At 34.8% G+C, this 13,725-nt stretch overlaps 1 protein-coding gene across 10 annotated transcripts in view; it reads left to right on the top strand.

Annotated features, from left to right (window-relative positions):
* The window catches only part of RYR3 (ryanodine receptor 3), a 190,868-nt gene that overhangs the window by 131,009 nt on the left and 46,134 nt on the right, over positions 1–13,725 (top strand). For all 10 annotated transcript variants that reach the window (XM_038139161.1, XM_038139162.1, XM_038139157.1 and 7 more), the window contains 10 exons: positions 344–465; positions 2,691–2,740; positions 3,436–3,496; positions 4,537–4,775; positions 5,699–5,780; positions 9,463–9,593; positions 9,992–10,312; positions 11,665–11,905; positions 12,220–12,307; positions 12,418–12,510. In XM_038139161.1, the coding sequence (XP_037995089.1) occupies positions 344–465; positions 2,691–2,740; positions 3,436–3,496; positions 4,537–4,775; positions 5,699–5,780; positions 9,463–9,593; positions 9,992–10,312; positions 11,665–11,905; positions 12,220–12,307; positions 12,418–12,510 (1,428 nt within the window). The remainder of the gene's footprint in view (positions 1–343; positions 466–2,690; positions 2,741–3,435; positions 3,497–4,536; positions 4,776–5,698; positions 5,781–9,462; positions 9,594–9,991; positions 10,313–11,664; positions 11,906–12,219; positions 12,308–12,417; positions 12,511–13,725) is intronic.

The following is a 13,725-nucleotide window of genomic DNA, read 5'->3' as shown; positions in this document are numbered from 1 at the left end:
TCATTATATGATATTAAATACTCTCACTGAATATATAAATTTAATCTGATTTTTTTACCACAAGATATCACTGAAGTGCATATCATCTAATTAGCAGAAAGAAATACTCCTATGCAGTATTAGATCCAAAGCAGATATCTCTGTGTAAGACTGTTTATTATTTATGTAATTTTAAATAAAATTTTAAGACTCCAGTTTTTAATTTACATGAGTTTGTATTTGAAATAAAAATACAATTCTTAAAGAACTAAAATTATTTTTATGAACTTTAACCAATCAAAGCATTGCTGTTACATTTTCCTTTGTGCTCTGTAAAAATACATTTTGTGTCTATATTTCTTAGGTTCTTTTACCATTAGTTGATCAATACTTTACAAATCACTGCCTCTACTTCCTGTCTTCTCCATCAAAAATCCTCAGTAGCAGTGGATATGCATCAAATAAGGAAAAGGAAATGGTAGCAAGGTAAGTAAAAAAAAAAAAAAAGTTATCCATCGTAGGGTTTTATTCAGATAACCAAAGGCCTCTTCTTAGATTGTGGAGAAAGATAGATAGATAGTTCAAAAGCTTATTTTCCTTACCTGGAAAGTGAATATTTTGTTCTGCATGAGAATGACACTGAGTGAGTAAAATTCCTCATCTTTGTAGTCTTTATTATACATACATACATACATATATATATTTATATATGCACATACACACAATTTCAGAGTTAAGTATATATAATAACTATTAAGTTTACAATATGTAATTGTAGATGATAGATGATAACATCAAAATACTAATAAACTATTCTGTGAGCAGTGGAATTACTTAATTTCTTATGAGATTCTGTTTCATTGTGGGTGGCAGTTTCTGGTTAAAACTCTTTCCACTGTTGGTTCATTTAAATGGTCTCACACTTATTTAAATTTTCAGCTACCAAAAAAGTGTTAAAATACCATGAGGCAGCTTTTTAGGGGGAAATATGGATTCTACACAAAATTACTTCTGCCCCTGCACATGTATTACTGGAATTCCATAATTTTTGCATGTCTTTACTGTTTGGATGGAATCAGCCATTTGACAAAAAGTTATTCTAGAAAATTCTGTTAAAAAATGCATTTTAATTTAGAATGTGCTGTCTACATGAAAATATGAATTTCTCTTTTATGTAATTAAAATTGGAAAATAATATGAATCATATTTCATTGTGTTTTAACTACAACTTTAATAATTTGCTGGGTTTTTTCCTTCCCCTTGAGGTATGCTTCCAGTTACTTTCTTTTGGAAATTTTGTATCACAGTATTTCAAACTGTTTTACTTTCATTCTTTCTTAGTTTAGCTGTCAGCTTCTCAGATTTCTTTAACTTTCCTTCACTGTGTTGACCAGAGTTAACTGCTTTTTCCAATGGAAAGCAGATATAAAATTTGAAAGTAAAGGTTATGTGTTGTTACATAAGATCAGGCCTAGGACCCAGCTTTCTAGATTCCACTCTTCAGTTTATCTCTCAACACATTTTTGCATTTCTCTAAATTATTATTGCCCTCTGTTTCCATCTTTGTGTGAGGCAGTCCTTATAGAGCAGTTGTGTGTAAGAGTGGAAAGTCCCCAAGATTCTGCTTTACTCAGCTCTCAGATATTTACAAACCTGCAAGATAGTCCTCCAGAAGCTGGGAAAGACAACTCAGGCTCAGGAGGATGGAAGCATCACTTCATTTCATTTCAATTTCATGCTTCCTCTCTGAATACTCCTGTTACTTCTCTAAAGTCAGTCAGGTCTTAATGAAGGTAGGAGGATGTATTCTAGGGCTATAAAAGTGGCTTTACAAAAGCACATGAAGAAGTTAGATGTCTAGCACAAGTACCCGCTAGCATAACTGCAGAAATATCTTATAATTCTTTGTGCATCCCTCACTGAGAGAAGTGACTATCTGCCATTTTCATCTTATAAGAAGTATAGTATCTCCTTACCATTGTGAAGAGAACAATAAAAATCTATGAGACCATACCATGTCCTAAGGTATATGCTTTGTTTTCCTATGTCCTAATTCCATCTGTAAAGTATGGCCCAAATGATATGTAAGTCTGTCAGCTTTTGTTGCAGTAACACCTTTAATCTTTAGGGTGTTTGTGCTATATTCTCCTAATTATCCTACTATTTTGATGTGCAAGTATCTGACATACTTGCCAGAAGCTCTTCTAGTGTGCATATGTTTAGGATTCATATTATCATCATCAGAGGGTAAACACAGATTTATTTATTTGTTTACAAAGGACATCCTTGCAAAATATTTTAAATAGTATGAAGATTTTTAAAATTAATTTCCTGCAGAATGCCAAGTAAAACACTAAAATGTTTCTTATTTTTTCTTGTCCTTACAAAAAAATTTCTTATTCAAAAATAATAGCCATAAAGAATGACTCATCCATATAATATGCAATTGTTGAAAACCACTGTCAAAAAAAGTTTTAGATTTCAAGACACCTCTGAAGTGGTGAAGTATAGAAAATGAAAGATCTCAGGAGCTTCAAAATGTTACTCTGCTTAATGCAGTTGACTGTTAATCATCATGTATCACTCAAAGTACTCTTTCCAGGAACTATGTTGTGTTTTCTTTTTCATATTCCTACTATTCTTTACCTCCTATTCTAAATAAGACTTTCATCTTTGTCTTGTTTTGCTCTGTCTGTTCTTCTCTACTTTAGCCTGTTCTGCAAACTAGCTGCTCTTGTGAGACATAGGATCTCACTTTTTGGTAAGTAGCTAAGAAAGAGCTTGATAAAAATTTAAAGAATACATAACCATTGTTTCTCTTACCTGAAGATTTTCACAACTGCAGCCAAAATTCTATTAAATGCTCCATAAGCTTCTAGTGAAATCAGTAAGGGCATTGAACACAGCCCTGAAGCCAACACTTAACAAAATATATAAGGTGTCAAAGCAGGAAAAAACAGCACATTGTCATATCTCCAGACTCCATGAAAAAATATCAGTGCTTTGCAGTTACTTTTAGCTTTTCAAAAGTAATCTTACACTAATTATTTTGATTTCTGTCATCCAACTGTTGAATCCAATAGACTAATTTCTCAATAGATAAAAGGATATGTAAGGAAAAATAATATGCCTCCTACAAAGATATTGGTAAAAAAATTTTTAAAAGAAATATAAGTGCTACAAGATACAGAGTTCAGAATGCTGCAAGGTTAGGTGGTGAAAATGTGCCCCAAGTAAACATTAGTTATTCTGTTTGGTCCTTATATGGAAATTGACTTAAAAAAAGATAACTTTTATCTCTAGAACCAGACTTAACTCCCTCTTCAGTGACCTAAGGTGGGAGACTTAGGTAATGTCTTATTTAAACTGTGCATCTCCAGGAAGGACATTTTGGATCATTATATGATCCTATGTTTCCTGTGCTATTGTGCTCTCATAGTATCTCTTTCTCACCAGGAAGTGATTCTGCTACAATGGTGAACTGCCTGCACATCTTAGCTCAGTCTCTTGACACACGGTAAGTTTGCATCTTTTGTACCAACTGCAAATTACTACAGTTTCACAGAGCTTTTCAGAAGCAAGTGGATTGCTTCTGTACTTTTTTTAATCTTTATTTGTAATCAAAGATCTTAAGAGCCTCAACAATTCAGATATTGCCCTCCACAGTAGCAAATTTTGTCTCAAGTGTTTCACGTACATTTTTCTGCTCAATGTCTGTCATTCAAACACTGAAAACACTCATCAACATTTCCAAGTTCACTTGAAGACTTTATGGGGAGATATAAATGACATGACCATTGGAACTGAAAGTAGTGATACCTGCAGATATTAAGAAAGTTTAGTGCACAGTGTAAAATTTGTCATTAGAAGTATGCAGGGTATAGTAATATATGGGCATAGTTAAATTTGCTAATTTTTTCTGCCTATTATTGAAGTGATTGTGTAGATTAAAACAGAGGCAAGAACAGCTTTTGAATTTGAGCTGTTTTCTGGCCTGGTTAAGTTACTCAGCAGCCTGATAATGAACTTACTGTGAACTTGTTGTGAACAACACTGGCATCTTCAGTAAGGTGTCAGAGAAGCATGAAAGAAGTCAATGAATGGGACTGTGATTCTGGTAGTGCAGTTGCATTTTCTAGATTTAGGGGCTTTGAAGTATCCTGATTTACACACCTAGTTACTGTGGCTCCCATAAAACTATAGGGATTAAGAGTTTGGGGGTTTTGAGCATATTTTATAGAGAAGCTTTCTCATAACTTTTGACATTTACTGAGAAGGCATTATCTTATTCAAAAGCAAAAACAAAAACCTGGGAAATCAAGACTGTGGAATCAAGGTCTTTGTTGTTATTATTTTGTATTAAATACTCTAAGAACATTGTTGCTTATCCTGCTATTAAGATGTAAGTGCTCTTTCCTGTTCCTGATGTGAAGTTCCCTGATACATGTGGGTATCTTCAATGACTGACAGAATATAACTAACCTGTGCATGTATCTCTATACAACTACTAAATATCAAGACAAAGGTGATATTTTTTCCCTTATTTTTTTTTCCCAGAACTGTTATGAAATCAGGATCTGAGCTTGTTAAAGCAGGATTGCGTGCTTTTTTTGAAAATGCAGCTGAAGACTTGGAAAAAACTTCCGAAAATCTTAAACTGGGAAAATTTACTCATTCACGAACACAAATCAAGGGTGTTTCACAGAATATCAATTATACTACAGTAGCATTGTTACCAATCTTAACATCAATTTTTGAACACATTTCACAATATCACTTTGGAATAGATTTACTTTGTAAGTATTTTATTTGAATTTTGAATTTTGTTGTGTTATAATGCTACAAATGCTTTTTAGTAATGGATTCAGAGAATGCAATTCTGTTTTCAGTAAAATGTACGTTTCCAGAATTAATTCTGAAATTAGAAACATAGTACCTTATTTCTAGTGCATGTTCAAAAATAATACTCAATAAGCTGAACTATGTACAATATTTCTTCAAACATTGAGAGGGAAATTAAAATATCCCTTTAAGTGCTCTCTTAAATGTGTGTATGAGACTAGTTTTCCAGACAAAAGTAGTGTTTTGTTATATCAGAGACAACCCACTATAAGTTCCCTGCAGATTTTCATTTACATGAGAAAACTACTGTAGCAGTAGTTCTTTGAATTTAAATTTTCCCTGTTTTTACTGTCAGTTAGTTTAAAAATACTGAAATGCTTCCTTGAGATTCAGCAATATGCTGCATGGTTTTATTACTTTCTAATGTTTCAAATGCCTGTAAATATATTCCAAAATTTTGTATATATTTAAGTCACAATTTAAAAGATGGATAACCATGAAAATAATTTCTTTAAAAATATGGTGAACCTTTAGATCATGTACTTAAAGGTTAGACACACACAGTGAATGATGTTGTTTAGCTTAAAATTGTACTCTGCAAGTGTGATAACCTGGAATATCTCATTAATAAGTGTCTGCTGTCCTCTTGGAATATCTAAAGATCTGGTAAGCTTTGGAATGAATGTAGATGATAGACCAGGAATTAGAGACATCGAAGGTAAGTACCATGTGGAGTATGGACACTCAGAATGTTCAGTGATATATGTGCTAAAAGTTTTAGATACTGTTTAAGATATTGCATAAAACAGATGTTTGATATTTGAAAAGTAATCCTTAGCTGAATAAATACTGATAATGCATTTTCATTTTCCTCTAGTGGGTGATGTACAAGTTTCATGTTACAGAATTCTTTGTAGCCTCTATTCCCTTGGGACTGGAAAGAACATCTATGTTGAAAGGTATTAAGTGTAAAACTCAGCATGCAAAATTTTCTTTTCATTAGGAGTCTGTTGCTTAGGTAATAAAGCAGTTTGGATGAAAGGTGAATTTGAAAGTGTGAGAGATGTTTAAAATACACTTTCCCTTGAAAATAGTTGCTATACTTCAGCATTCAATTCCACAGGGAAAAAACTCTCAATAGAAGTAAATAATTTATTCTACATATGGCAGTGTATCTGGAGAGTCTATTTTTCCCATAGGAAAAGCTAAATTTTTCTTTGGGCTGCCATTAGGTTCTCAAAGTTTTTCTGCCACATATTGCTGTGATAAGTAGGCTGAGTACTAAGTAGGAAGCATCTGTTTCACACCTAAGTCTATACAGGGTTCTCAAAAGAGTCGTCCTGAGCATAAAATCCTGAGGGATGTAGATTATTCTGACAACCATTAGCTCTACAAAGAAAACCACTCGTTACTTGTATTTAAAAATTACTAAGATCTACAATTCCTTTATGCATCTAGTAGCTCTGCTATGTTTCAAGCCTTTTTTTTTTTCTGATAGAAGGAGATTTAAATCTGTATTTGTTAGCTCAGAAAATAGAACCCTCATTGCTTGTCAGTGTATCACAAGACAGGACCCACAATAAGGATAACCCATCCTAATACTTGTGAAAGTTTTAGGTTTGGAAATTTTTGCTACCTTTCTTATGATGAAAAGCTTAAGATCCATAGGGAGAGAGAGACTAAACTGGAAGAAATTCAATTCTGTAGTCTGCTTAGGAGAGGCTTTGCCTAGTGTGAGGAATTCTGGTCTCCAATTCCTTCCTTCCAGAATTGATTCAGAATTTTTTCATACAAAATGCAAGAGGTGTCTGGTGGACAGAACTTTCTTTCCTCCCACTTTGCATGCATGCACATGTGTGCACAAGCTGCATGTTCTCGTTCAGACATTTATGCATCCATCTCCAATCACAAAGCTGTACTCCTTCTCTTTCTAGGCGTCAAAATCTTAAATACTCCTTTACATAGATCTGATAGGAAAAATAGGAAGTGCATTACCCCTTATCTAACTAGCAGTCAGGGTCTCCTCACAGGAAATGAAACATGATTGTGTTTGAGCTGCCTTTCAAAAAGAAAAGCTCAGACCACAAACTTCCACTTGATTGGCAAAATCTGTAAGCACTGGGCAGTTTCTTAAACCTATTGAAGCTTGCAGCATCACCTTTGCCTGCAGCAATTGTCTTCTTAGAATGGAGAAGTGATCAGATTGGATATATCCAAGGAAACGAATTATTCTCCTAAGGCTGTGTGAGAGCTTTTCAACTCTGGATTTCATTTAGTTTGTTTTTCACTAGTCTCAGTCCCCTAAACTACAGTTTTAGGCAGACATCAGTGTCTAGGTGGGAAGTAGGATTTCAAACACAATGCTCAATGTTTCAGAAAACTTAGAAGTGAGTGACTGAGCTGACTTGAACAGTTATTCAAATTAAGCAATGTTCAGTTTCAGGATCAAATTGCATGTTTTTCTCCTAGTGAATTTTGGCAGGGACCTTAAGAAGTTTTACCTTTCATTGCAGAATGAGTCATAGTGCACTTTTCATGGAAAAATATCTCTTTTTATGGCTGAAATAGTTCTGCTGGCTGCAGGGGCTCAGGACTAATTCTTAATTCAATTGCTGCTGCTGCTCCGTTAAGACAAACTTCCTTTGTCAAATGTTTTATCCTTTGAACAAAGGTTTTGTATTTTATCTGATTTTGTCTCTCTTTAGCTTCTTTAGAATGTTGGAGTTGTTTCTGATTTTTTCTATGAACACTTCTTCTCTAAAAGTCTCCATGATTCATAAATGTTGAGAACTGGATGCAAAAGGCTCCAGCTCTTGATTACTTTGAGCCCTAATGCTCTACTCACTGGATACCTTTCTTCATGGTGTTTCACTTGTCTTGGTGCACTAATAGATGACCCTTGAAAAGATCCCTTTCCCTCACACTTGCCAGGAGTTGCGTTCAGAGGCTGAGTGTTTCTGCCCTTTTCCCAACCCCTTTTGCAATGCCCACATCCCAGGACAGGGATCCCAGATGCTCAGTTTCACTACCATCTAATTTCATATCATGGGTCACGATATCCCAGCATTGGAGCAGTCAGGTCACGAGGGGCTCACCTGACTGCTCCAATGAAATCTATTCACACAGCTCACCCAGGGATAGGGATCAGGTGATTATCTCTCACCCTGAGTCTTCCTCCTTGTGAGGGCCCTACTTCCTCTTCCTCCCTCACTAAAAAAAACTGATTTTATCTCTCGTATTTTTTCTTCTGTGTAGGGGTTACTGCTACTGGCACAGGTGGTTCCTCTGGTTCAGCTGCAGTTTGTGTGGCCCCAATGCATTGCTTTCCTCCTTTTCCTCCCCCTGAGGGTGCTGTCTAGTACCACACAGTGTCCAAAAATAGTTGCTAGAGTCCAATATGTTGCATAACTTCACACCTCCCTGAAACTGTCACAGCAGTTTCCATTCAAGTATTCTGCCACTTTAACAAGCACTGTAGTTGCCCTGGGGTAAACTTAAAAACTATTGGAGCAGAATCATCCTTCAAAGGTTGGCCCCTTTTCTTCCACCTTCCATACCCCTTATGACTATCCACCCTTGGGGCAGATCTCTGAAATACTCTCCCAAAAATCTCTTTTGTAACTCCATGGTGCGGACCAAAGCAAGGGGACCTAGCAGACCAAGAAATAAGAGCATGCTTTCCTTAACATCCAGGGGAAGTTCAAATCATCAAAAGCAGAGGTAACTGGCCTGAAGGAGGAAAACGGGGTGAAAAGCTGGGGAAAATTATCCACCCTCTTCTTCCCACAGGCTGGCCACAATTTTTAATGGACTCCCTGAGGTAGTGCCCAAGGTAAGGGCAGAAGAGCAGCACTGAATACACATCCCAAATGACTTTCATTGTCCTTGATATTATGTCACAAGCTGATATTACACAGTGCAGTAACAAAGCATCCTCATCCCTCTCCCTGCTCTGAAAAATATCACCATGAGGAGCACATGTTGCAAATGGGGGAATGTATACAGGGCTAGGTACCAAAACCATGTGAACAGATCAAGCAATGCTGTGACCAGGGGCTCTGGACCTAATACAATTAATGCTTAGATCACTTTTTTTCCTACCCACTCTGGTTAGATATGTTGTTATCTCACCCTTTCCTGCCTGATGTTGAGAGCCAGATAAGGGTGTTGGTTTCCAAATGGATTTCCCTATGTATTTCCCACAGATTCCAAACATTCCAAACCATACGCCACTTGCTCAGTACCTCCTCCCCTGTTCCTACATGCAATTGCTCACCATCACACAGGACTCCCGACAATGTCTGACCTCTAAGGAACCCTGTCCCTGGCAATGACATGAGGTGGCATAGAATAACCTCTAGGTCCTGTCCATGCCAAAAATTAACCCTGTCCTGATCAGAACCAGAACATGGGTGGAGGTGGGGTTTTAAAACTGTTTTTCTTGCACCACTGTGATCTCCGGTAGTTCTTTTCATGCGATAAACCAGTTTTTCTAAGTTGTCAGATACTTCCTAATGTTTAAAAAGGATTTTAAAAATCAACTATAAATACTAATACTTCTTTTTATCATGTATGATAGACACTGAAAGCCTGGTGAAACACTTTTCCTCTCAGATGACTTTTAGTGTCTCTCATATACAGGCAGCGTCCCGCGCTTGGTGAGTGTTTAGCATCTCTTGCAGCAGCCATTCCAGTAGCATTCCTTGAGCCTTCCCTCAACCACTACAATCCACTGTCTGTTTTCAACACAAAAAGTGCAAGAGAAAGAGCAAGTAAGTACTGTTCATTAAAAAAAAAACAAAACCAAACCCAAAAACCTGTTCACTCCAACTAAATAGAAGTTGTATAATGAAAAAGCCTGAATGCATGCCTCAGCAGAGAGGTCCTGCTACTAATGTTTCATGGCTTGCCATTTTAGCCTTGCTCTACTTTGTTGAGACTGTGCCAGCAATGTTCTTTTTCTCCTAGTATTTTTTGATATTTTTCTGAACATGATGTATGAATACTTTTCTAAAGATGCATACTGTAATATTTTAAGCTTAATTGAAGATGTACATATCTACATTACAAAAATTTTTGGCAAAATACAATCGTGTTCATGTAGCAAAATACAAGAGGTATAACATCTGATTTAAGTGAATGGGAAAATAATTTCTACCCTTACTTGCAGTTTTAGGTATGCCTGATACAGTAGAAGAAATGTGTCCAGAGATCCCTCAGCTGGATAGACTAATAAAGGAAATAAATGATTTAGCAGAGTCTGGAGCTAGGTATACTGAAATGCCTCATGTAATTGAGGTGATCTTACCCATGCTATGCAACTATTTATCCTACTGGTGGGAAAGAGGGTCTGAGAGTGTTCCTCAAAGTGCTGGGCCTTGCTGTACAATGATAACATCTGAGCATCTGAGCATTGTTCTTGGAAACATTCTAAAAATCATTAACAACAATCTGGGAATAGATGAAGCCTCTTGGATGAAAAGAATTGCAGGTACTGTAAATATTTTTTGAACAGTAATTGTACTAATAATATTTAATTACTTTGCTATGGTTTACTTTATTGCCCAGTGATATAATAACAAAAATTATAACTAGAACCATCATGAAAGAAAGATAAATAAAATATAAATAACAATAAGAGAAATATGTTTATGTTTTATTATTAGTTATTTGCATGCATTGTAGCATTACTGTAAGTAGAGAGCTTTCTATTCTCCATAAGAGATTTTAAAAATCTCCTTCTCTATGCACTCTATAAGAGCCTTAGCACTTAATTTCGAGATGTGAATTCCATTGATTTTCAAGACTCCTAAGTTTTAGAGTAGAGTGAATTATGTTCATGAAATATCAGGACAACATGGAAAGAAAGTGTAAATGGTGAAATAATCTCAGGAGTAACCCAAGTTCAAAATTAGTTGGTTTGCTGAACAAATGTGTGAGCTATTAAATATGCTGAAAGTTTTTTCAAAATATCTTGTAAGATATAGCATTTGTCCTGTTAAAGAAGTTTACCATATCCAAATTTTATCATTCATATTATACAGTGTAAGAAAATAATGTTCAATAACATGGTTCAAGAAAATATATGTAAAGGTAATAATTTCCTGCTAAATTTGAGTAACCACTACCCATTAGTACTGTGGTTTTGGTATTTTAAATCCTGGAAGGTCTTAAATAATAACAAGGATTCCATTAAAATTTAGTCAGCAGTTTACTGCTTTATTGTAGAGAGTGTTTCCTGCAGTTTTGTACTGATTGTTCATCTACATAAGGTGATAATGTACTCATGTTGTCCTTGCAATGATTTTTGACTTGAGTAGTTGGCATTTCATTACTAGTATTTGGACAAAATTGATCTACGACCTTGAATTACCCATTCATTCTCTTCATTTTAACTTGCCCAAGCAGAGAAGTAGCAGAGAAATAAAGGAATTCTTCCAGAACACTGTCTTCTGGTGGTTTTCTGACATTGAAAAAAACCATCCTAGACACAAAAAATCCCAAACAAAACAAAAAGTATTTTTCTGAGGACTTTGTGTCTCAATCCTTATTTTGCTCAGGTTCTTAGTTAGAGACATGGGACTTGCCAAAATCATGATAGTTTAATTTATATATGACTGAAATACTTATAATCCAAATCCACAGTCTTTTAATCTCTCAATTAAGTTTATAAAAACACAGCTTTTATAAAGCTAAATTCATAGTTTTATTAATAATTTTATGGTGTAAAATTTATGAAGCCCCATAACCTTCACTGTTTCTAGAACTTCAGCATTCATGTCAATACAATGAAAAACAGCAGTTACGCATTAATCACAGAATTATCTATATTTTCTTGTATAGTTTATGCTCAACCCATCATCAGCAAAGCAAGACCTGATCTTCTCAGATCTCACTTTATTCCAACACTGGATAAATTGAAGAAAAAAGCTATGAAGATAGTGATGGAAGAAGAGCAACTGAAAGCAGACAGTAAAAATGACACCCAAGAAGCAGAGCTACTCATTCTTGATGAGTTTGCTGTACTTTGTAGAGACCTTTATGCCTTCTATCCAATGTTGATACGTTATGTAGACAACAACAGGTAAAAAACCTAATAATTAAACTCATATTTGTTACTTAATATACCGGAATCTATGATCAGACAATCAGGAGGACCACAGTTCACTTAATCTTAGGGTGAGAATCAGATCCTGCATGTTTTAAGATTCTTAAATCTTAATCCTGAATAATTAGGATTCTTAAAGAAAGCTGTACCTTGAATTCATACCTTTTGCTCAAATGCAAATTCCTAGATTAACTAGAAAAATGTTACCTGATCTCTTAAATAGGGATATTTATGTTAAACTGTCTGCTTTTAATTATCTTCTTTTAAATTTCTCTTATTTTTGTAATTAGAGCTAATTGGCTAAAGAAACCCGATGCGGATTCTGACGAACTCTTTCGAATGGTGGCTGAAGTTTTTATCCTGTGGTGTAAATCACATGTAAGATAAAATGTGCACTTTTCCTTTCATTTCATCCTGTCTTTAAATATAAATGTTGTACATGCAGATGAGTTAAACTTCTGGTGATTTTTTTTTTTTTTGTTTTTTAGAATTTTAAAAGAGAAGAACAAAATTTTGTGATTCAGAATGAAATCAACAATTTGGCATTTTTAACAGGAGACACCAAGAGCAAGATGTCTAAAGTAAGTTAATAAAAAAAATGTGGATCAGGTAAATCTACACCATGTGTTTAATATGTTGAAAGAAGCTTCTGAAAATCTACTCAGATTGCAGCTCCTTGGCTGTTAGAAGAAAAATAGTTTTGCTTCTTGATGACAGATGGGCCAACTACTATGCAAAATATAGACTATGTACCTTAGAGCTACTTACTAAATGTCTGCTAATACTCAAAACCACAATATTAAAATTAGTCTTGATTTGAAAAAGTTGCACATATAAGAAAATATGGGCTGTGTTATAAAATATGGGTTATTGAACACTCAGGAAAGAAAAAGGTGGACTAATTTATAAAAGCAAGTTAAGAAACATTGCCTCAGCATTTTTGTACTATTTACTACTTATTTTTATACTCAATCTGTATTCTTCTGTCAGCTTTGATGCAGCACAGCTCTATTTACACAAACATCTTTATATATAGAGTGTGCTACATGGGCACCATTTTTCTTGTTTCTTATCAATTAACACATTCATTTATTTTTTACTGATTTTCAATATGACAAGATGCTGATATGATGGCTTCAATGTACATATTGTTGAGTGTACTATTGAAAAATTGTCAAAGGCTGCTTTGACCTTAGCTGAGGAAATTGCCTCATTCAGCTAAAGCCACATGAAGTCTAACACCAAATTAGTGTTTGTAAATACATTGAAGAAGCCCTTTCTTTTATTCATATTTATAAAAGAAAGGAGTAATCCTATTCTGAAGGTGTAGCAGAGAAGTAGCATTTAAAGTTTTGTATTTCACTATACTTTGGTTTCCTATAACTTAGCTACGATAAGTCCATTTTCAAACAATAGAGAAACAGATAAAATGTACTGCTACATTTCTTAATTATCTTTTAAAAAGTGTTTTAAAATGTGTTTAAAACCCAAGCTTTTTTCTCTTTTTTTTTTCTATGAATTTTTTAAGTTTTGAAACCTGACTAAGCCAAACCCTGATATTGGAATTCTTACAAGCACAAATAGTGCATTACCTGCTCATCATTAGTTCACGACCAGCACTGAAAAACAAGTACAACTTTATAAAGAATTCTGTATTCAGAGATAAGGAAATTTTTAACCTGTTTTTTTGTTTTTAAGATGCAGCTTATCAAAATTGTTTGATAGAATTGGAATGTTTCTATCATCCCTATTAACAAGATAAATAGTGGGCACACCCAGGCTATTTGAGGAGCAGG

This window comes from Motacilla alba, chromosome 5 (assembly GCF_015832195.1).
Source record: "Motacilla alba alba isolate MOTALB_02 chromosome 5, Motacilla_alba_V1.0_pri, whole genome shotgun sequence".
Taxonomy (NCBI): Eukaryota; Metazoa; Chordata; class Aves; order Passeriformes; family Motacillidae; genus Motacilla; species Motacilla alba.
Note: the sequence above shows the minus strand (reverse complement) of the source record. Positions and strands in the feature narration are given on the sequence as shown.